Source organism: Phyllobates terribilis, unplaced genomic scaffold (assembly GCF_046119375.1).
Source record: "Phyllobates terribilis strain yellow unplaced genomic scaffold, ASM4611937v1 Scaffold_4__5_contigs__length_816908805, whole genome shotgun sequence".
Lineage (NCBI taxonomy): Eukaryota > Metazoa > Chordata > Amphibia > Anura > Dendrobatidae > Phyllobates > Phyllobates terribilis.
In genome coordinates, this window is record NW_027362764.1 from 694,703,375 (window position 1) to 694,727,263 (window position 23,889).

A 23,889-nucleotide genomic window follows, 5' to 3' on the forward strand; every position below is an offset into this window, starting at 1 on the left:
TTTTAATTTTATATTTTACTGCTTATTAAAATTTGCAATCATTCTTGAGATATTAACACTTTTCATTTGCTAGCAGCTCGTTGCCCAGGAGACCGACCACCTCTCTAGCTTGTAAGCCCTGCTCTAAAGCAGACTGGGAGAAATAGGTAACAGTGTGTCCAGCAATCCAGGCCAGCTTTAAAACAGTGCTTATAAGCCCAATAGAGAAAAGCATGTACGCACTGTGCATGTTCTGCTCTCTGGCTGCGGCGGTCGGTCTCCTAGACAACGAGCTGTCAACAAAAGAAAATTGTTAATGTCTCAAGAAGGGCTGATAAATTTAAAAAATCAGTTAATTGCAAAATTGCTTGTATTTACAAGGACTATCCTACAATACCTGATTTACAAAGATGGAAATAACCCTTTAATAAGAATTATTTTGTCACCCTATTACATTATGTAACTGCTGCTGCAAGGACATGGTTTAAAAGGGCTGTATGGGACTGAAAAAAACATCTGTCTAGAAACAGTATCACCATGGACAGGCGTACGCCTACGTCTCTGGAAGGAAGCAGCTATGTGTTCTTAATCTGATACAACCCCTTTACATCCAATTTCTGGCCCTCACTGACTAGATTTAAAGGGAAATATCAAGTATATGCTTTAATGTTCAGGAAGGAGCTTGTCATACAATATCTGAGAAAGAGAATATTAAGCAAATAGACAACTGCACTGATAATAAAAGGTCAGCAGTCGAGGAAGGGGGAAAAAAAGGGAGAGTTGTACAAAAAGCTAATAAAAGAGAAAAAACTGGCCAATTATATGCTAAAATACAAAACCCGGTGCTAAGACAGATTGTCCGGTACCGGGTTCAAATTGCCTACTCATGTCCAATATGAAGAACAAACGGAGAACAAAGGAGTAGTTAGCAAAGAGACAAAATCTTTATTAATGATTCATAATCACAGTGATAAAAAGTTATATAGAGAAATAGCAAGGCAAGGGGATCAGGAAGAACAGTGCCAGAAACAAGACGACCCCTGGCAATAAGGCTGCTGGGCAGTCCAAAATACAAGGGTACAAATAAATCTACAGGCAGAGGGACACTCCATAATTATGTAACTACAAGTAAAAGCAGTAAATAAGTATCACAATTCACCCATTAAGGGATAAGAGTCAGTAAGATAGGTATAATCTACCATAGCATGTGCAAGAATCGCTAAGTAGCAGCAATAAAACAAAGATACAAATTAAGGATGAGTTGTACAACTACCCTATGCCATGTAGTGTTAAGTAGAAAAATATACCAAAAGTACCCGGAACGTGGATGGAATCACTCACCCAGTAGCAGAGTGCCCGGGTGGCAGGAAGCCCGCAAGATGCCAGGGGAGCCACAGAACGTGCTGCAAGTAAAGACGCGCCCCGACGCGCGTTTCGCTCTTCTTTATCAAGAGGCGCTGTATGTGTACCCGGCAGGACCTGATTATATACGCCCACCACTAATCACGTGATGGATAAAGGAGAAGCACATTGGTATGTAGCGGCGCGTGTACCCGGAGCCGCGCCCCCCGCCGCACACGTCACAGCTGTCAAGTCCCGAGCGCGCGCCAGGTAGCGCGCCTAGGAAACGCTCCCAGGGGCGCGCCAGGGACAGGAGACAGCCGGACACGGGCATGGGTCAGCCAGGAGCCGGAGAACACGCACCATCAATGTGTAAGAAAGGATAAATATTAGAAATACAGACAGAAGAAAGAGAGCAAATGACTAGATAGTATAATACACATTAAATAAGACAAGATGCTCTCAGGCACACACAAATGCGTAAGATAACTTAATGGAGCATAATTATAATAGGGATCCATCAAAAAACTCCTAGATAGTTACAATAAGTACCCAAAAGGATAAATATATATGAGTCCAGGTATATATGTGGATACTAGTCGGCATGGGACCATTTCCCACAAGGAAAGGAAGGATGATAGTCGAGGGGCTCTTGAAAGATGCTCCATGTTATCAGCTATAGGATGCCTTGAACAATAGATTGAAGGAGGTCCATATGGTGCACAAAGATAATGAGTTAGTAGCCTCGAGTCTAGAAGGGTAAGAAACAACAAGGTTAAAAACAAATAAAAAAAACAGGCTAAAAACTAGAGCACGGATTTTAGATCAGAAAAAGTAAACACTGAGGGAGAGCAAAGCCAAACAAGGAGGCCCAATCACAAAAATGAGGAGAAGCTCAGATTTTCATTGAGGCCACGCGGTGCCAGGGTGTCCAGGGTACTGATCCACCTGGCCTCTTTTTGTTCCAATGTCGTGAGAGGACCCGCCTCATAGTGACCCACTCATGATTGGAATGTTCTTGGGGCGGAGCCCTCCCTGAGGGATGTGGTGGGACAATTTCCACTCATGACTGCCAGACGAGCTAGAAATCTGGGTGATCTGGTCACTTCAAGTCATTATGTCCCACCAGCACCTAACCCTTTCGGGTCGCGCGGTCCCAGGGTTGGGTCCTATCCATGTGGCCATTGCAGGGCCTGCGCTAATGTCCTTCTCAGTTCGTCTTTCACGAATTCAGATGGCTCCCGCACATACCGAATCCTCAGATATATTTCCTGTAGTACAACACACGTGGTCTATTATGCCACGTGTAGTTGTCAGAAAATCTATGTAGGTCTTACGACAAGGGAATTGAGGATTCGGGTGCGGGAGCATGTGCGGGACATTGGCGCAGCCAAATCTGTGTCGGACCCCCGTGAGCTCAGAACTTTACCACGACATTTCAAACAAGTTCACGATTGTGACCCACGCAGCCTTCTGGTGCGTAGAATCGATGTGGTACATCTGGGCTCTCGGGGGGGGTGACCACAAACTTTGCCTTGCACAAAAAGAGGCCAGGTGGATCAGTACCCTGGACACCCTGGCACCGCGTGGCCTCAATGAAAATCTGAGCTTCTCCTCATTTTTGTGATTGGGCCTCCTTGTTTGGCTTTGCTCTCCCTCAGTGTTTACTTTTTCTGATCTAAAATCCGTGCTCTAGTTTTTAGCCTGTTTTTTTTATTATTTGTTTTTAACCTTGTTGTTTCTTACCCTTCTAGACTCGAGGCTACTAACTCATTATCTTTGTGCACCATATGGACCTCCTTCAATCTATTGTTCAAGGCATCCTATAGCTGATAACATGGAGCATCTTTCAAGAGCCCCTCGACTATCATCCTTCCTTTCCTTGTGGGAAATGGTCCCATGCCGACTAGTATCCACATATATACCTGGACTCATATATATTTATCCTTTTGGGTACTTATTGTAACTATCTAGGAGTTTTTTGATGGATCCCTATTATAATTATGCTCCATTAAGTTATCTTACGCATTTGTGTGTGCCTGAGAGCATCTTGTCTTATTTAATGTGTATTATACTATCTAGTCATTTGCTCTCTTTCTTCTGTCTGTATTTCTAATATTTATCCTTTCTTACACATTGATGGTGCGTGTTCTCCGGCTCCTGGCTGACCCATGCCCGTGTCCGGCTGTCTCCTGTCCCTGGCGCGCCCCTGGGAGCGTTTCCTAGGCGCGCTACCTGGCGCGCGCTCGGGACTTGACAGCTGTGACGTGTGCGGCGGGGGGCGCGGCTCCGGGTACACGCGCCGCTACATACCAATGTGCTTCTCCTTTATCCATCACGTGATTAGTGGTGGGCGTATATAATCAGGTCCTGCCGGGTACACATACAGCGCCTCTTGATAAAGAAGAGCGAAACGCGCGTCGGGGCGCGTCTTTACTTGCAGCACGTTCTGTGGCTCCCCTGGCATCTTGCGGGCTTCCTGCCACCCGGGCACTCTGCCACTGGGTGAGTGATTCCATCCACGTTCCGGGTACTTTTGGTATATTTTTCTACTTAACACTACATGGCATAGGGTAGTTGTACAACTCATCCTTAATTTGTATCTTTGTTTTATTGCTGCTACTTAGCGATTCTTGCACATGCTATGGTAGATTATACCTATCTTACTGACTCTTATCCCTTAATGGGTGAATTGTGATACTTATTTACTGCTTTTACTTGTAGTTACATAATTACGGAGTGTCCCTCTGCCTGTAGATTTATTTGTACCCTTGTATTTTGGACTGCCCAGCAGCCTTATTGCCAGGGGTCGTCTTGTTTCTGGCACTGTTCTTCCTGATCCCCTTGCCTTGCTATTTCTCTATATAACTTTTTATCACTGTGATTATGAATCATTAATAAAGATTTTGTCTCTTTGCTAACTACTCCTTTGTTCTCCGTTTGTTCTTCAAAAAGCTAATAAAAGTAAAGTCAATATGTCTGCACCGCGTGCTATCCTACAATAGGCCCGAGTATAAAAAAAAACATAGGTCATAATAATGCAGAGCAGACACTTTTCCATCTCTGGAGTACAATTATATTTAGATAAGCAAGTCACCAAATCCAAATCAGGACAGGGAACTTCGTGATCAAAGATAGGCAATGCGTCCTTCTCTCAAGGAAAGTACAGAATGGGAGGAATAGAGCCAAGCAACAGCACATGTGAAAAAGACTTGGGTATACTAATAGAGTCAGCAGTGTGATGCAGCAGCATCTTGAAGCCTCCATCAGATCCTCCTTCATAGATTACCTCAAATCTGACCTAATAATTTTAAGGCTAGAGAACAACCTCTCTACACTAACTTGGGTTGGAGGCAAAGCCGTAACCACATGGGAAACATCTCTAACAATTTCCGGGTATAAAGGAATTGCCTCATGCACAGTCAGTTTTGATGAACGGTTGAATTTTTCTATTTCTTTGAAAGCAAGTGAAACATTTTGCTGAAATATGGTCAATCTGCTTGCTATAGGAGACGGAGTGAAATCTTTTTCCTTGCGGCAACGCTTTGCCTGCTCCATGTCATCCAAATACTTGTCAAAGTCAAACTCCTCATCTGATGAGGATGAAGATATGGCAGCAGTAGCACTGTCAAGACCCAAGTCCTCTTGCGCCTGGCAGTCCTCCTGTAGGCCACTCATCCTACCTGCTACCTCAGTCGGAGCTTCTTTTCCTTTAGTAAGCTGTTGATCATCAAGCAGTATACAATGACTTGGGTCCACATAAACAGCTGCCAGAAAAAAATTAATTTTCCAATAGCTGTGTCTCTCTCCGTTTCATTGAAGCAGAAATGCCATCTGCGATTAAACCTCCTCTTTGGGACAGGCAAAATAGCAAGTTCTTCCACTCCCTTATGAAAATGTCAGGAGTTAAATCCTCAGCTTGTAATTTTTTTAGTCACGGTAAATGGGTGATTAAGCAATTCCTTCAATTCAGCCACCTGTGTCCATTGACCTTCATTTAGGGTTACCTGAGGGTTCGCCATATCTATAAGAAACTGTTTTAGTTCAAGCAATCGCTCAATCATTAAATAAGTGCTGCCCCCCCGAGGGGCTTGATCCACAATTGCCCCTTTCCCAGCACGTCTCTTCAAGATGGAATCAATTTTAGGGGTTCTGGCGGCAATAACCAATTTCCTCACTTTTCCAGTCAGATTTCCAGCATGTCCCTCTTGCAGACTATCTCTCATTGCCAGCTGCAGTGTGTGCACAACACAGCGCATGTGATGAATAGGAAAGAGGTGTGAAGCAGCTTCAACAAGATCATCTATTTCTAAAGTATAATTTTGCTGTTCTTCTGTTGTAATATCTGTTTGTTCCTCAGTTACATGAACAGCACTGTGGCCTTCCATCCCAAACATACTGAATCCTACATTTTCTTCTAGCTGTTGTTCATTCCTCTCATTCATCAGTTTAATTGTACTTATCATGTTTGAAGCATTGTCCGTTACAATAGCAAGAACCTGTTCTTTTTTGAGTTCGTAATCTTGCAGAACTTTTTCCACTAAGGCCTGGAGAACCTGGCTGCTGTGAGGAGCTTTAGGATCTTTTACTGCCAGTGTCTTGGTAACATATCGAACATTGATGGCAAAATAGTTCACTCTGTGACGTGTGCAGGCATCCATTTTAAGAAACATGAAGCGTCTTTTGAGTCTTTTTAAGATCTTCCTTTTGTTTGCTTCTTCAATCACTAATTTTCTAATACTTTCTCTTTCCAGAGAAACACCAAGTTTGCGGGCCATTTCTCCATTAAGAGCTGTAAAAGCTGGTTGTGCAAATAATAATGGTACACCGTCCTTCACAGCAAGCTGTATGAGCTGTCTTTTAAACATATCTGCCCCCTGCCCCTCGCTGGCTACGGCCATGATTCACACACAGCGTTTTTGTGGATCCGTTTTTTGCAGTAAAATGCAGCGTCTCTGGGCATCCCAGCAAAGTCAATGGGTTTCAAGATGACACTCAGACACATTGTTTTGTGAGGATCCGTTTTTGGGCTCAAACACCGATCCTCACAAAGAATGAGCATGTCAGTTTGTGCGGCGTTTTTCTAATCTGCTTTTGCTATTGAAAACATTATCTATGAGCTCAAAAACCTTTCAGGTGATGCGGTTTTTAAAAAAGCTGATCTGCTTTTGCAGCTGAAAAACATATCCTCAAAAAACGCAGCAAAAAAGCTGTGTGTGAATGTAGCCTTAGATCAGGAATAGAACAGTCATTTATAGGACATTCCATAACTTTCCCAAATTCCTATGAAAAAAATATTCGCCACAAACTGCTTTGAACTACTGCACCCAATTTATTATATATTTTAGGAGTCGGAGTCGGTCCATTTTATACCGACTCCACCTCCACAGCCCTGTCTATAACACCAAGATATTCCACAGCACTATACCATTTTTAATGGTAGAAATTCATGGAGAGAGCTGCGCTTGTGTGGCCTCCTCTCCATTGCTGAAAGTGCACAACAGGGTCAAGCTCTCAAGACAGATGTGGGTACAAGTGGTTGAAACCCCATGTATGGGACATTTATGGCATAACCTTTCAAAAGTTCATAAATTTCCCAGGAGCGAAAACACCTTAATTTAAAAGGAATCTATGATCAAGTGTTTGCTCCCCCCCATCTGAGAGCAGCATGACGTAGGGGTAGAGACACTGATTCCAGAGATGTATCACTTTCAGGGCTGCTTACTGCAGTTCTAATATCCCCATTTTCTCAGCTGCAGATCTAGCAGTTCTCTAAATCCTCAGCTGTGCATAACCCCACCCACAGCACTGATAGGCAACTTTCTGTGTACACTGTGCATAGGCAGAAAACTACCAATCTGTGGTGGGGGTGGGGTTATATAGAGCTCATGAATATGGAGGACTAAATGGCACTAGTGCTACTATTCCTTTAGTGATAAAAAAAAAAAAAATCACTGTTTTATCAGCAGGAGATTATTAAAACTACAGCAATCGGCCCAGTAAGTGTGTCTCCACATTATGCAGCTCTCGGATTAGGTGGCAAAAACCCGATGACAGATTCTCTGTAACTATGATGAGTAATATAAACCAGGGTTTATTATAACCTATGATCATTATCTTCATTGCCATTTTAATAAATTTTTCAGTTAGTTTTTACGCTCTTTAGCGTTGAAAATAAATCAGCTGTCAAATTTAAACAGTCAACAAGCTGGATAAACATTTATCGGCAGAACCTACAGCTTGTGGGAGAACTGCCATATAATTATAAATGAAAGAGTTAGGCTATGTTCACACACGTTGTGTTTTGCTGTGTATTTTGCAGGAGATTTTTATGCAAATTTTCAGCTGCGTCTGGCAGTACCCGCAAAGTGTATAAGAAACCAGAATTCTCTGTTCACACACGTTGCTTTTTGTTTGCAGCGTATTTTCTGCCTTGCTTGCACTTTTGGGAAAAAAAAGCATGTCATTTTTTTCACCCATAGGAAGTAATGGGTGGTGAAAAAAATGCTGCAAAAACACACCAAAAAAAGTAGGAAAACCTGCATTTTTGACACAGCTGTTTTCCTGCCAGAGAAAAGTTGTCAGCGTATTTGCAGCAAAGTGTGTGAACATAGCCTTAAAGAGCACTTTTACTTCCTACAAAAATGTTATCCTTTTAATAAATTACAATCATATTATAAAGCAATGTGTACTTACAATTGCTCATTTTGCCTTTCTACCCAGTTAATTCTTCTGTTTTCCAGTAGGTCTATGACATCATGTGATTGAACACTGACTAGCTGAATCCATCTAAGCTTTATGTAGAAACAGGAGGTCAATTTTCCCTGTAAGAGTCATGAGTCACTGCAAAAGTCCCAGGCGGAGGAGGAGCAGCTGGGTCAGGAGTTGAATAGGGGAATGATAAATGCAGGGTCAAGAGACTTCCGGTTTCTACATAGAGCAGAAAAAAAAAGAAGAATTTGCTGGGTAGAAAGGCAAAATGAGCAATTGTAAGTACACAGTAAATATGATGATTGCAATATATTAAGAGGATAAAAACTTTGATGGGAGGAGGAGGAGAAGAAGGAGCACTTCTTTAATGAGCTTCCAAGCTAATCAAAACAGTCCCTCCTGTACGTAAAGATCTGTCAAGAGCAGCTTGCTCACAGTTTCCATAAACAGAAATTTTTGGTGTGGATTTCCTATTGATTTTTATGAATCACAGTCTTATAAATCACAGCCATAGAACTTTTTAAAACTTTGCATAAAAAAGTGTCGTCTTTTTCTGGAGTTCTGGATTCTGCAGATGGTTGTGGAGTTTAAATTCCTCTTTGAACTCAATGTGGAAATTATGCAAAAAATCTGCAACTCACTCAACAAATTAATTTCCGTTTGGATTTTTTTTGTGCAGCGAGTGGGTAAGATTTGTTATAACTTGAGACCACTTTACCAGTACTGTAATATACAGTGGATTTTCCACTAGAAAATGCGAAAGGAAAATCCACAGTGGATCCACCCCATATGAACGTACCCTCACACACAATCTATACTCCCACCAATGACAACACTATATATTCCCACACACAAGATGAACGTCGCTAAAACTGGCGATTTCCACAGGACCAGCCGACCATCTCTGTCGTATCGGAGTAAAGAAGGACTGTTAAAGTCCAGCGTGCCGATCCTTGGTTTTTATGGGTGACCGGCCCCCAACAGGCGCCTGGCAGATGCTTATCCCCTTTTGTTTTATATTAGATTTTTATGGTTTATTCTGTAACCTATTATTGCCATAGGAATGGATCAGTCGTCAGTATTTTGTAATAAATGAAAAAAAGTTATAACTAAATACTAATTAACCAGTGTCTTGTAACCTTTGTACCGCCGGCGCTAACATGTCGCTGCCTCTGTGAATGAATACAAAGTACATTAAGATATATTCTAAACCTCTGACATAGAGAAGGCTATTCTGGGGGGATTTTTGGGTCATAAATAAGAATTAAAGACAAAAATAAACAGTATTTTTGTTTGTCAATGGGTTATTGAAAAAAAAAAAAAAAAGTATACAATACACCGCAAGACACAAAAAAAAAAAAAAAAAAAAGGGAGCTGAATAGGTTGTCAAGGTTTGGGATGAAAGTCTGCACTCGCTCTATGCGACTGCGGACTTGTGAACCATCACACTGTACGTACAATGTGCGCTGTCAGGATTCTCCACTGCTGGTGTTGGGAGCGGGAGGTCACGTTCAGAATAGACGTGCTCGACAGAAGTGAATTGAGCGAGGCTGCACACGTCTAGTCAGCATGTGACCGCAAGTATGCCAATGGCATATAATCGCCTGCTCTTGCCGCTGGTACTGGAGAATCGTGACAGTGTGCGGTGCGCACGCAGTGAGGATTCAGAAGTAAGCAAGTCACAGAGTGAGTGCAGACTTTCATCCCAAACCTGGACAACCCCTTTAATAAAAAGTGCAAATGATGAATCAAGGCCCAAAGTGTCAGATCCCTATGTCTGCTACATATGCCAGGAAAAGCTCCCAGGTACTCGTCAAACTACAGGGCCACCATGAGAATGAGGGTCCCGTGCCCAGTTTTATTGGATCTTTTCATTCACTATGAATTCTCTCTTCTGTTAATCTTCACCACATATTACACCCCCTTTCAATTCAGAGGTGTAACATCCACCACAAATACGCCATTTTCCAGTCCATGTGGACATTCACTTTGGGGAAGATTTATCAAGAGTGACTAAAAGGAAAACGGTCTTCATGGCCCATTGCATCCAATCACAGCGCAGCTTTCCTTTTACCAGATCAGTTTATGAAATGAAAGCTGTGCTGTGATTGGTTAATATGAGCGACAAAGCTAGTTTTCCTTTTAGACACTTAATAAATGTATTACTGTGAATTACACAACCCAGTGACCAGCACAGGGCTTTTGGTTGCCCGGGTTGGCAACTTTACCATTTACACTATATGGGGCTGATGAAATCGGAGTGGATGTTAGCTACAGCCCAAAACCATATCAAGCTGCAAATATGAGAAGCAGCTCTTCAAAAGAAAGCAACATGTCTAATATTCCTGCAGACAACAAGCCTACGGGCTACATAGACATTGTATAACAAGCATAAATCATAACTTAATATCAGTGACGTAAGGAAAGTGTCCTACAGATCCATGGACGGGCTACAACATGACTTGTGCAGTACACATGTACGGCCACGTTCACACGTTCAGTATTTGGCAAGGTTTTTTTTACCTCAGTATTTATAAGCCAAAACCAGGAGTGGGTGATAAATACAGAAGTGGTGACGTGTTTCTATTATACTTTCCCTCTGACTGTTCCTTTCCTGATCTTGCCTTACTTCCTTAAAGACGAGCTAATTAAATCTTTTAGGATTGAAAATGGACTCAAAATAAACTCTCAAACCTACTGCCAGTTTCAGAAGACACGTTCTTCAAGCAGGGGTCCAGGAAGAAGTCTGCATCTTTCAAGAAAACCATTATTTTAGGCAGGACAATGCTCCATCACAGCATCGAAGTCTCCACTGCTCAGCTGCCAGGAAAGGCCTTAAAGAAGTTGTCCACTACTTGGAAAATTAATGGTCATCCCTAAGCTTGGCCCCGATAAAATAATGAAGCCTATATTCCTCTCTTGTGCCGATGTCGTTCCAGTGGTGTCAGCACTCGTGGTCCCGGGACTCTCGTGCGTTTGTTGTGACATGTGACCCCGGTGCCCAATCAGTGCTGGCATCACTGACTCCACCTCCTGTTGAATTGAACATGAAGAGGAAGTGAGCGATCAGCTGCAGCCCGGACATCCTCTTCATGTTCGATTTGTCCAAAGGCAAAGACTGTGACGCCAGCGCTGACCGGGCACCGATGTCACGTGTCATAACAGCAGCATGAGAGTCCCAGGACCGCGAGTGCTGACACCGCTGGAACGGCGCCGGCACAGGAGGGTGTATAAGCTTTATTGGGGACAAACATTTAGATCAAGAAGCGGTTGTCCTAGTAGTGGACAATCACTACTACTAAAGATGGAAGAAAAGTAACACGGCCCATTCCTGACCGGATGTCAACACTATGGAACTTGTGGGCCTTTCTTAAATGGGAGATTAGCAGTGTTGGAAACCAGTCACCTCTCTGAACAGTGTCTGTGGGGCTGTGGCAGAAATGTATTTTTGTTTGTACATTTTGAGCTGTTTGGTTATTCTCACTTTAAAACAGGTGAAAATGAACAACAGATGAAAAATTTACATTTTTCATTTAGTTGCAGAATAATTCTGCATCCTAAGGGCGGGTGCAGACAACCATATATTTTCTCATCCAAGAGAATCGGGCTGATTATGTAAGTCACAATCTGATCAGAGCGTGATCCGATTTTCTCGGATGAAAAGAAAATGGGGGGGGGGGGGGGGAAGAGTTTCATCTTCTCAACTTTGTCAGTCTGTGGAAATCAGACTGCACTCAAGTCATCCAAGTGGAGTCTGGTGGTGTCCTCGCACTCACTGACTTGCATGGCTGAGTGTGATATGAATATTGGATCAAACTCAGAAAGGCAGCAATTTTTTTTCCATGGACCAGCTCTGCCCAAGGAAGGAAGAGAAAAAAAAATTGGACATGTGTTCGACCCCATAGAATAACGTGGGGATGAGTGCCGTCAGTCAAAATGCCGGCTAGCCCTCGTCTGATTATTAGTCGTCTGCATGAGCCCTAATAGTTGTCCATTAATTATGCACACAGAGAATCTGTATGTTACAGCAAAAGCTATCAGATTCCAGAAATCTCCTGCACACGTGTGGGTTTATTCCTGGTTGAATTTCAGAACTGCAGCGCTTTTGAAATCTGCAGCATGTCAACTCTTTCAGTGAAAAAATGCTTCAGTGAAAAAAAAAAGACAAAAATGCCCAAAAATAGGCAAAATAGCCCAAAAGCAGGGCTGTGGAGTCGGTGTCCATTTTGGTGGAGTTGGAATCGTAGCCAGTATAAAATGGACTGACTCTGGCTCCTAAAATATATAATAAATTGGGTACAGTAATTCAATGCAGTTTGTGGGTAATATTTTTTTCATAAGAATTTGGGAAAGTTATGAAATGTCCTATAAATGTCTGTCCTATACCTGATCTAAGGGTCTAGACTTTTAGCTGAGATGAATCTGTGCTACAGTAAATGTATCACTTAAACATGAGCCATGTATGAGGGAGTCGTGGAGTTGAAGTCGGTGTCATGGAAATTGAGGAGTCGGAGGTTTGGCTTACCGACTCCACAGCCCTGGCCAAAAGAGGAGGTTTTGGTTGCAAAAAAAAAAAAATGCAGTAAAAACTGCATGTGAACATAGCCTTAGGATGCATTTGACTTCGGGGCAGAGACCTTGGATTAGAAGCTCCACTGGAGTGCAGCTTTAAAGATTCAGGCTTATTAACCTTTTGGATTGACCGACATTGCTGGAGTTATTCTGTTATAAAATGAATCATCAACAATACAAATTGCTTAAAAATTCAATTCCTATAGGAAAAATGAAAAAAAAAAAATCTTCAGCTGCTAAAATAATCTTCTGAAACATCTGCCTTGGTGGGTCGGCAGCTGTGGGGCGCAGTCAGACGCCTGGAATGTGGCGGAGCAGTCTTTCCCCGAGTCTTATAAATCACCACTGTCACAATGAACCAGCCGCGCTGCAGACACCTGAGGAGCTCTGTACAAGTAGAGAGGTGATTTCTAAGGTCTGAGCATAAAAGATGCATAAAAAAAAACAAAACTAAAAATAGATGGAAGAAACAGAAGATTGTGCACAGAGAAGCGGAGGAAAAAAGAGAAGAACAAAAGGTGGTATCCTCATCACCAGTATGGACTTCAGTGGTCGCTGTACTGTCAGACACATCCGTCTCATTGGTTAATGTGATAATCTGTCAATAAAGTGAGGCTGCTTTATGCGGCCCGCAGGCACAGACCCCTTGACGATCCCGACCTGGTCCAGGAGGAGCCGCCGCCAGCAGCGCTGAATTGCCACACAGACTGTTTCCCAGCACTGCATTTCCAATGCCAGCCGCTGGCCAATCAGAGGCCAGCAGCTGATATCTGCGTGTCGGCGCAGCGAGTATGACGTCATTGCCATATGCAGACGTCAGCTGCTGGCCTCTGATTGGCCAGCGGCTGGCATTGGAAATGCAGTGCTGGGAGACAGTCTCTGTGCGGCAATGCAGCGCTGCTGTCGGCGGCTCCTCCTGGACCTGGTCGGGATCGTCAAGGGGTCGGACTCTGTGGTGCCTGCGGGCCACATCTGCAGGAAGGCCGCCGAGGGAACGGAGGACAGGTGAAAATCATCTTTTTTTTTTTCTATTTTATGTGTGTGAAGAACAACACAGGGGGCACAGAGCCACAGGATGGGGACCTGGATGGGGCACATAGCCACAGGATGGGGACCTGGATGGGGCACATAGCCACAGGATGGGGACCTGGATGGGGCACATAGCCACAGGATGGGGACCTGGATGGGGCACATAGCCACAGGATGGGGACCTGGATGGGGCACATAGCCACAGGATGGGGACCTGGATGGGGCACATAGCCACAGGATGGGGACCTGGATGGGGCACATAGCCACAGGATGGGGACCTGGATGGGGCACATAGCCACAGGATGGGGACCTGGATGGGGCACATAGCCACAGGATGGGGACCTGGATGGGGCACATAGCCACAGGATGGGGACCTGGATGGGGCACATAGCCACAGGATGGGGACCTGGATGGGGCACATAGCCACAGGATGGGGACCTGGATGGGGCACATAGCCACAGGATGGGGACCTGGATGGGGCACATAGCCACAGGATGGGGACCTGGATGGGGCACATAGCCACAGGATGGGGACCTGGATGGGGCACATAGCCACAAGATGGGGACCTGGATGGGGCACATAGCCACAAGATGGGGACCTGGATGGGGCACATAGCCACAAGATGGGGACCTGGATGGGGCACAGAGCCACAGGATGGGGACCTGGATGGGGCACAGAGCCACAAGATGTGGACCTGGATGGGGCACAGAGCCACAGGATGGGGACCTGGATGGGGCACAGAGCCACAGGATGGGGACCTGGATGGGGCACAGAGCCACAGGATGGGGACCTGGATGGGGCACAGAGCCACAGGATGGGGACCTGGATGGGGCACAGAGCCACAGGATGGGGACCTGGATGGGGCACAGAGCCACAGGATGGGGACCTGGATGGGGCACATAGCCACAGGATGGGGACCTGGATGGGGCACATAGCCACAGGATGGGGACCTGGATGGGGCACATAGCCACAGGATGGGGACCTGGATGGGGCACATAGCCACAGGATGGGGACCTGGATGGGGCACATAGCCACAGGATGGGGACCTGGATGGGGCACATAGCCACAGGATGGGGACCTGGATGGGGCACATAGCCACAGGATGGGGACCTGGATGGGGCACATAGCCACAGGATGGGGACCTGGATGGGGCACATAGCCACAGGATGGGGACCTGGATGGGGCACATAGCCACAGGATGGGGACCTGGATGGGGCACATAGCCACAGGATGGGGACCTGGATGGGGCACATAGCCACAGGATGGGGACCTGGATGGGGCACATAGCCACAGGATGGGGACCTGGATGGGGCACATAGCCACAAGATGGGGACCTGGATGGGGCACATAGCCACAAGATGGGGACCTGGATGGGGCACATAGCCACAAGATGGGGACCTGGATGGGGCACATAGCCACAAGATGGGGACCTGGATGGGGCACAGAGCCACAGGATGGGGACCTGGATGGGGCACAGAGCCACAGGATGGGGACCTGGATGGGGCACAGAGCCACAGGATGGGGACCTGGATGGGGCACAGAGCCACAAGATGGGGACCTGGATGGGGCACAGAGCCACAAGATGGGGACCTGGATGGGGCACAGAGCCACAGGATGGGGACCTGGATGGGGCACAGAGCCACAGGATGGGGACCTGGATGGGGCACAGAGCCACAGGATGGGGACCTGGATGGGGCACATAGCCACAGGATGGGGACCTGGATGGGGCACATAGCCACAGGATGGGGACCTGGATGGGGCACATAGCCACAGGATGGGGACCTGGATGGGGCACATAGCCACAGGATGGGGACCTGGATGGGGCACATAGCCACAGGATGGGGACCTGGATGGGGCACATAGCCACAGGATGGGGACCTGGATGGGGCACATAGCCACAGGATGGGGACCTGGATGGGGCACATAGCCACAGGATGGGGACCTGGATGGGGCACATAGCCACAGGATGGGGACCTGGATGGGGCACATAGCCACAGGATGGGGACCTGGATGGGGCACATAGCCACAGGATGGGGACCTGGATGGGGCACATAGCCACAGGATGGGGACCTGGATGGGGCACATAGCCACAGGATGGGGACCTGGATGGGGCACATAGCCACAGGATGGGGACCTGGATGGGGCACATAGCCACAGGATGGGGACCTGGATGGGGCACATAGCCACAGGATGGGGACCTGGATGGGGCACATAGCCACAGGATGGGGACCTGGATGGGGCACATAGCCACAGGATGGGGACCTGGATGGGGCACATAGCCACAGGATGGGGACCTGGATGGGGCACATAGCCACAGGATGGGGACCTGGATGGGGCACATAGCCACAGGATGGGGACCTGGATGGGGCACATAGCCACAGGATGGGGACCTGGATGGGGCACATAGCCACAGGATGGGGACCTGGATGGGGCACAGAGCCACAAGATGTGGACCTGGATGGGGCACAGAGCCACAAGATGGGGACCTGGATGGGGCACAGAGCCACAAGATGGGGACCTGGATGGGGCACAGAGCCACAAGATGGGGACCAGAGCCACAACATGGGGACCTGGATGGGTCACATAGCCACAAGATGGGGACCTGGATGGGTCACATAGCCACAAGATGGGGACCTGGATGGGGCACAGAGCCACAAGATGGGGACCTGGATGGGGCACAGAGCCACAAGATGGGGACCTGGATGGGGCACAGAGCCACAAGATGGGGACCTGGATGGGGCACAGAGCCACAAGATGGGGACCTGGATGGGGCACAGAGCCACAAGATGGGGACCTGGATGGGGCACAGAGCCACAAGATGGGGACCTGGATGGGGCACAGAGCCACAAGATGGGGACCTGGATGGGGCACAGAGCCACAAGATGGGGACCTGGATGGGGCACAGAGCCACAAGATGGGGACCTGGATGGGGAACATTGCCACAGGATGGGGACCTGGATGGGGCACATTAGTACAAGATGGGCGCCAGGATGGGGAACGTTGCTACAGGATGGGGACCTGGATGGGGCACATTAGTACAAGATGGGGACTTGGATGGGGAACATAACAAGATGTTTTCCATTATTACTATATGATGCTAATTGTAAGACAATATTACTGTATGTGGCCAATTGGGGGAAATAAAATTGTAAAAAAAATAAAAAAATAAAATAAAGCATGAAAAAATATTGGGCACTAAAAATGCTGTTTTATATGTAAACTAAAGTAAACACAAAAAAGTGCACGTTTATTATCGCCACATCCATAACGACCCAAGCCATAAAAAATAAACACGGCAAAAATGTTCAAAAGGTGTATACAAAAAAAATGGTATCACTAAAAATGTCACATTGAACAAAGAATGCGGCCCCCCAAATTCAAATTTTTTCCATGTGCGGCCCATATACCCAGCCGAGTTTGAGACCCCTGGTCTATACAAACAAAAACTTGTAGTTGGTCTCTGTCTCTCTATTTAACCAAGCATAACAGAGTTGGACTTTTATGCAAGGTGAGGGGAAAGGAAGTTCCAGCACGTATAGTGCTGCCAGAATGCTGATAAAGAACCACTTAAGTGAAGAGTATTAAAAAATGGGACAGTTCCAGGATCATCTAGACTGGTATGAAGTTTTTTTTTCTGTTTTTTGACAATTTGCTTTTACATGAAAAAAAAGACAGGTCCATACAAGGCCCATATGTTGCAGGAGTGTCAGGGCTCTTCCGCACATCAAGATGTGGTTTGCAGAAATTCATGCACCCACAGCTGATTGGCAGTTGCATAAATGTTGATCAGCTGCGGGTGCATGGATTTCTGCAAACCACATCTTGATGTGCGTAAAAGCCGCTGACACTCCTGCAACTGGAAACATCAAATCTGCTACATGTGAACACAGCCCAAATGGAGTGTGGAGTCTCACAAAGATTCAGGCACCCCTACAAGGAGTATGAAAGGAGCACGGGGGGGGGGGGGAGGGGGGTTTGAGCGAGCTGCAGACCCTTCATTCCAGATTTAGTGCTGAGTAAACCTGGCCTCCTAGATCTACGATTAGAGAATAACAACAGATTAATAGAAGAAGGGCCGACTGTCTGCAGACGATCACTGAGCTGCCACTCGCTGGATCCATGACCAGCTTAGCACCGCGCGGTGTATAATCTGCTGTATATCCCGGCACAGATCACGGGCAGCACAGAGCCACCGGCTGATCATTCATTACAGCAAGAAATATCCCAGATAATCCAACTGCGGATTTGTAGTGGGATCATCGGACTTCACCCTCCTACATTTGGGGAAAATAGACGCCAAAAACTTGTATCAAGTAATAAAATCCGCACCTCAGATCGATTTCTGTGCAGAAAAACTCTGCAACATCTGAAAAGTCTGTTCCCATCCCATCCACGTGGCCGGGAGAGCACGTCCATCTGTGCGGAGGCTGGCGCAGCGTGCCAAGATCTGTGTGTGCCACACAAGTGAAGAATTAAAGAAACAGCGCAGTTGGCTCAGCTGCATCCGTAACCTAGACCACCGCCGGCAGCCACACACACTGGGGTCATCTCTGCTACAAAGACCACGATGGGAAAACTGATCAAATGAAAGGTCATGTAACACTCCTGGACCCTCCGTGCACCATGTGATCACTGGCTGTCTTGTTCACACTGAGTTTTTTAAACTTCTAAAAACAAAGTTTTTAAGTGAGAATGGTTCAGGAAATCTATATTTTTTGAAGTGGGGGTCTGATCAATGGCTCCAAGCACAAAAACAGACAGTCTCTTTTTTCTACAGTATTTGGTCAGAAAAACAAACAAACATGTGAACAACAACATAGACCAGTCTGAACGGGGCCTGACGGTGGGAGGCTCTGAGCAGAAAGTCCCCTCTAAGACGTCTTGTATAGACCACCACTCTAAGATTTAATGGCTTACATGCAGAGGCTATTTATCACCTTCCCCGATCCCTCCACGATTACCAGAATGGGGGTCCTGAGCTCCCTACGCTGCAGGTGAGAATGGATAGGTAGGGACAAGTGCTTTATCGGGCACTGCAGGCGCAAGGCGGCATCACCACTCTGTTATTCTTACCATGCAGGGAGACCCCCATTCTAGTGATTGGGGGTCCTGAACCCCCCCACTGCAGGTTGGAATGGATCGGTAGTGACAGGCGCCGCTCTATATAAGGTTTATCGGGTCACTGGTAATAGAGGCACAGGATGGCATCACCACTGTATGATCCTAGTCATGCAGGGAGACATTGTAGTACTCGGGGGTCCTGAACCCCCTATTCCCTCACACTGCAGGTGGGAATGGATCAGCAGGGACAAGTGCTACTCTGTATATTGTCTATGGGTGCACTGGTAACAGCCGCGGAGCAGCATCACCAGTGTTATCCTGATCATGCAGGGAGACCCCCATTGTAGTGCTTGGGGGTCCTGAACGCCCCATTGCCCCTCACTACAAGTGGGAATAGATAGGTGGTGACAGGCACCGCTCTGTATAAGGTCTATGGGGGCACTGGTAAGAGGCGCAGGGCAGCATCATCACTGAATGATCCTAGTAATGTGGTGAGACCCCCATGTAGTGATCGGGGGTCCCAGTGTGCAGACATCCATCTCCCATCCTCAAGTCACATCCACATGACCCTGCAGCCCTCCATACACAGATCTGGGAGGACAAGGGCCGCCATGGCCACAATGCCCCTCTGTCCCCCCAAGACCAGCAGGGGAAATCTAGCATAAAGTTATTCCAGGAGTTGTGGAAGTTTTCGCACGATGGGAGTTGTAGTGTTACCGCAGCAGATGACCGCTGGCACTGCTGGGAGTTGTAGTTCCACCACTTACCGAGAACACCGCATTCTGGAGGCCGAAGGGGATGGGGGTGAGCCTGGCCAGGGCCACCACCTTCAGCCCGCTGCCGCCCTCCACCACCCTGATGACGGCTCCCAGCCGCTGGCTGCTCTCGATCTTCGCCAGCACCCAGTGGGTGAGCAGCTTCTTGCAGACGAGGTGGGCGATGAAGGTGCCGATCAGCACACCGACAATCACCAGCCCGATCCCCAGCACCAGGCCGTACAGGTAGCCGGCCGCCACGTTCAGCACGATATAGCCCCACACGCAGGGCAGGGACACGAGGATGAAGCCCACGATGAAGAGCAGCACCCCGACCAGGCTGTCCAGGCTCTCCACCCACAGCAGCAGGTCCTTCAGGTAGTGGCGGGCCAGCGCCAGGGAGGCGCAGCACACGGCGCTCACCGCGCACAGCAGCACCAGGCTCCGGCACCAGCACATCCCCGGACAGCTCCACGGATCCCCCCCGCCGGCAGCTGCAGAGGCGGCGCCCTCGTGTGGCGGGGCAGTGTGCATGAGCGGCCGCACATCTTCCCCCAACTCGGAGCCGGCGAGCAGGCTGTCCTCCCGGCCGTGCATCCAGCGGCCCAGGGTCTGGCGGCCGTGAGAGGCGAGGAACTGCAGCGCGGAGCCCGACATCCTGCCGATCAGTCCCATATCGTGGCGGCGGATTCCAGCGGGGCCGAGCTCCCGGCCGCCCGGCTCCGGCACATCGCGCAGCGCCGTGCACACCGACCACAACACAGGCGCAGAAGTCGCCGCGGCTCCCACAGCGCTGCGACTCTGACAACGTCACGAGAAGCTCCTGCTGATTGGCAGGTGGGCGGGACTAGAACACTATGTCCCCACCTCTCTGCTTTGTGATTGTAAAGTAGCTTATGGCAAGGCGAAGCCGTGTGGTCACGCCCATCACCAAGCCCCGCCCACAATATACAGATGTGCCTGATCTGTTCCTCAGTGGTGGCTATGCTCACTATGCTCAGAGCCCTCTTACTCTGCACATGCTCCCAAGCTTCCTGCCCTTATGTGTGGCTCTGCTCAAACCACAGGTTACTCGGCAGATGCTCACAAGCCTCCTGCTCCTCAGTGGTTGCTCTGCACATGCTTACAAGCCTCCTGCCCCTTAGTGGTTGCTCTGCACATGCTCATGTAGCACCAAGAGGACTCGGCTGCTACAGGGGTATTGCACCTCGATCCAGAGGTGTGGTATTCCACTCCCGGGTAAGGATGGAGTGTGGAACATAGCTCAGTAAGCTGCATGCACTACATACATCCCATTTCCGGGGGACAGATCAACGGTACTCCCACCAGATAGATGTGCAGGTACGACAGCGTCTGTCCCTGGCTGGAGTGGGGAGGGGGGAGGAATATCCTAGTGGTGTAGGAGCAGACAGGGGAGGGACTCTGGGCATAGGTAGGAGCCCATTGGTTGCTGGTCACCTGGGCTCGGGTGTCAGAAGGAGGTATATAAGGTGGGCACCATCTTAGAGCAGTGTGGAGTTCGGTCTGTCTGTGCAGAGAGGAGCTCAGCCAGAGAGGGCTGACAGGGAGCTGTGGCTCAGTCTGGGCCCAGCTCCAGAGCCAGGCCTGGAGAGGAGGCCTGAGGCAGAGAGAGAGAAAGAAGAAGAAGGAGGAACAGAAACACCAGGAAAGGCCCAGAGATGCAAGAAAAGAGGGAACCCTAAGATCCCACGGAATATCGGGTGAAGGGTTGGCAGAACAGGGTACCGAATCCCAAACTGGTGAAGGCAAATGATCCTTAGCCAGGAACCGGAGGTCGTGGTCAAGTTTTGGTGCGACCCCTCACCACATCCACCAGGAAGGCATACCATATAGGGTCAGGGAAACCGGGAAAGGTTTCACCACCAGAAGGCCCGAGGGAGCTGGACAAAGGTGGGTCCCTGGTGGGGACGGCCAGTAGGAAGGAAGAGAGGGGAGCTCAGGACCACGCTCTGGAACTGCCTGGGAGTTGGCCGAGTCCCGCACCTGGTGGACGCAGCACGGCTCGGGTGGTCCTAACTGTGCACAAGGGACCTGATAAAGAACTGTGAGTAAAGCTGTGAAAACTGCAATTGCACGTCTCAGTGATTCCTCGTCGCACCGGCACCATCAGTGCTGGGACATACACACCATCTCTCCCAACATCATTCACATCCTCTGCCCTGAGGCCATACCCCTCCCGTTGGGGGTTATACCATCCACGCTGCATATCCATACCACCGGCCTCAGCGGACTGCCCTGCAGCGGCGGCTTCATAGCCGCATTCAACGGGTGGCGTAGTCGGACAGTAATACCATCATACCAATAACGCCACTTAGTTTGACACCCTGGGCACGGACCGGGTCACCGCCACGAGGACTACTACCCCTATCGGATCCGGCTCCGGGTATTCCCCGCGTGCGCAACGCTACACAACATGGCCCAGGGGGCGCGTCACTCACAAGCCTCCTGCTCCTCAGTGGTTGCTCTGCACATGCTCACAAGCCTCCTGCCCCTCAGTGGTTGCTCTGCACATGCTCACAAGCCTCCTGCCCCTCAGTGGTTGCTCTGCACATGCTTACAAGCCTCCTGCCCCTCAGTGGTTGCTCTGCACATGCTTACAAGCCTCCTGCCCCTCAGTGGTTGCTCTGCACATGCTTACAAGCCTCCTGCCCCTCAGTGGTTGCTCTGCACATGCTGACAAGCCTCCTGCCCCTCAGTGGTTGCTCTGCACATGCTCACAAGCCTCCTGCCCCTCAGTGGTTGCTCTGCACATGCTCACAAGCCTCCTGCTCCTCAGTGGTTGCTCTGCACATGCTCACAAGCCTCCTGCCCCTCAGTGGTTGCTCTGCACATGCTCACAAGCCTCCTGCCCCTCAGTGGTTGCTCTGCACATGCTTACAACCCTCCTGCCCCTCAGTGGTTGCTCTGCACATGCTCACAAGCCTGCTCCTCAGTGGTTGCTCTGCACATGCTTACAAGCCTCCTGCTCCTCAGTGGTTGCTCTGCACATGCTCACAAGCCTCCTGCCCCTCAGTGGTTGCTCTGCACATGCTCACAAGCCTCCTGCTCCTCAGTGGTTGCTCTGCACATGCTTACAACCCTCCTGCCCCTCAGTGGTTGCTCTGCACATGCTTACAAGCCTCCTGCCCCTCAGTGGTTGCCCAGGTTATGCCAGCCCTTTGCTGTCAGAGTCCCAGAAGGCCCCTCTCCTCTTTTGATTGTTGGACAGTTATTTTTTTATATATTAGATCTTATTTACTATTTTTTTTCATTTTTTATTTGTCCTTGGGGAGCTGAACCTGCGATCACTTGATACAACCCTGTAATAGCGCAGTGTATGGTAAATGTGCCGATCTCCCATGAAGCTCAGCCACAGGCTGGTCTCAGGTACACAGACGTGGCAGACACGGGCCCCGGGGGGACCTCGCTGTCAGGGCCGTACCTCCGGTAATCTGGTTGGAAGGGAGACTTTCCCCCATTTCCAGCTTCTTTAATGACACATTTAAACGCAGCATCTAAAAGATTACGCTGCTGCGTGAGGCGCTGCTCCCATCAGAGCGGTTAGATATGGGTGTCGGCTGTAAAACACAGCTGGCACCTGCCCTGTATGACGTGGGCTCAACGCTCAGACTTTTTGTTCTTGGAGGGGAGAGTAAACTGTTAACATAAGTGTCATCCAGCTGCTTACTCCCCAACCAAAGCGTGCATGGTGTATGAGATAGCCATTGATGGAGCTCAGCCACTTTTACAGAGAGCTGCAGCCAATCATCAGCCCCGTATATGGAACTATTTCTCGTTTATTGCCTTCAGACAGTTCCAGATATCCTGGACTCCATGTGAGGTACGGGACGATTTATAGGGGAAATCAATGATCGGTGATCACCACAGACGGAAGAACAGCTTGGTCTTCAGAGTTTTCCTATGAATTCTCCACATCTTTCAGTTTGTGGACTTTATTGGAACTTAAGGGCACATGCAGCGAGGGCTTGTGCCATCAGCTATGGGGTTGGCTACTGTCTGTATAAAGCCACGTTCACAAGATCAGTATTTGGTCAGTATTCGGTCAGTATTTTTTCTCAAGAGTGGGAGCCAAAACCAGGTGAGGAACAATCAGAGAAAAGGTATAATAGAAACAAGTCACCTTCTACATTTATCACCAACTCCTGGTTTTGGCTCCCACTCCTGAGAAAAAATACTGACCAAATACTGATGAAATACTGATAGTGGGGCCGTGGCCTAACAAACAAATTCTGACTACTCTAAAATTGCTGCTTCCAATAGGTGGCACTAGATTTCTAGTCCTCTTCCTCTCTTAAGAGGCAATTTGCATATTTCATTTCCCAGAGGAACATTGCATGGCGTATATAAGTCTCCTCACTGACATGCTAGGCATAGTAACATAGTAACATAGTTTTTAAGGTTGAAGGAAGACTAAGTCCAT

The 23,889-nt window shown here is 48.4% G+C and overlaps 1 protein-coding gene across 1 annotated transcript in view; it reads right to left on the reverse strand.

Moving 5' to 3' along the window:
* The window catches only part of TMEM64 (transmembrane protein 64), a 50,339-nt gene extending 30,062 nt beyond the window's left edge, over positions 1-20,277 (reverse strand). Inside the window, exon 1 of the mRNA XM_073679570.1 lies at positions 19,461-20,277. Within this exon, the coding sequence (XP_073535671.1) occupies positions 19,461-20,123 (663 nt within the window). The 5' untranslated portion in view covers positions 20,124-20,277. The remainder of the gene's footprint in view (positions 1-19,460) is intronic.
* Between the last annotated feature and the right edge of the window lie 3,612 nt (positions 20,278-23,889).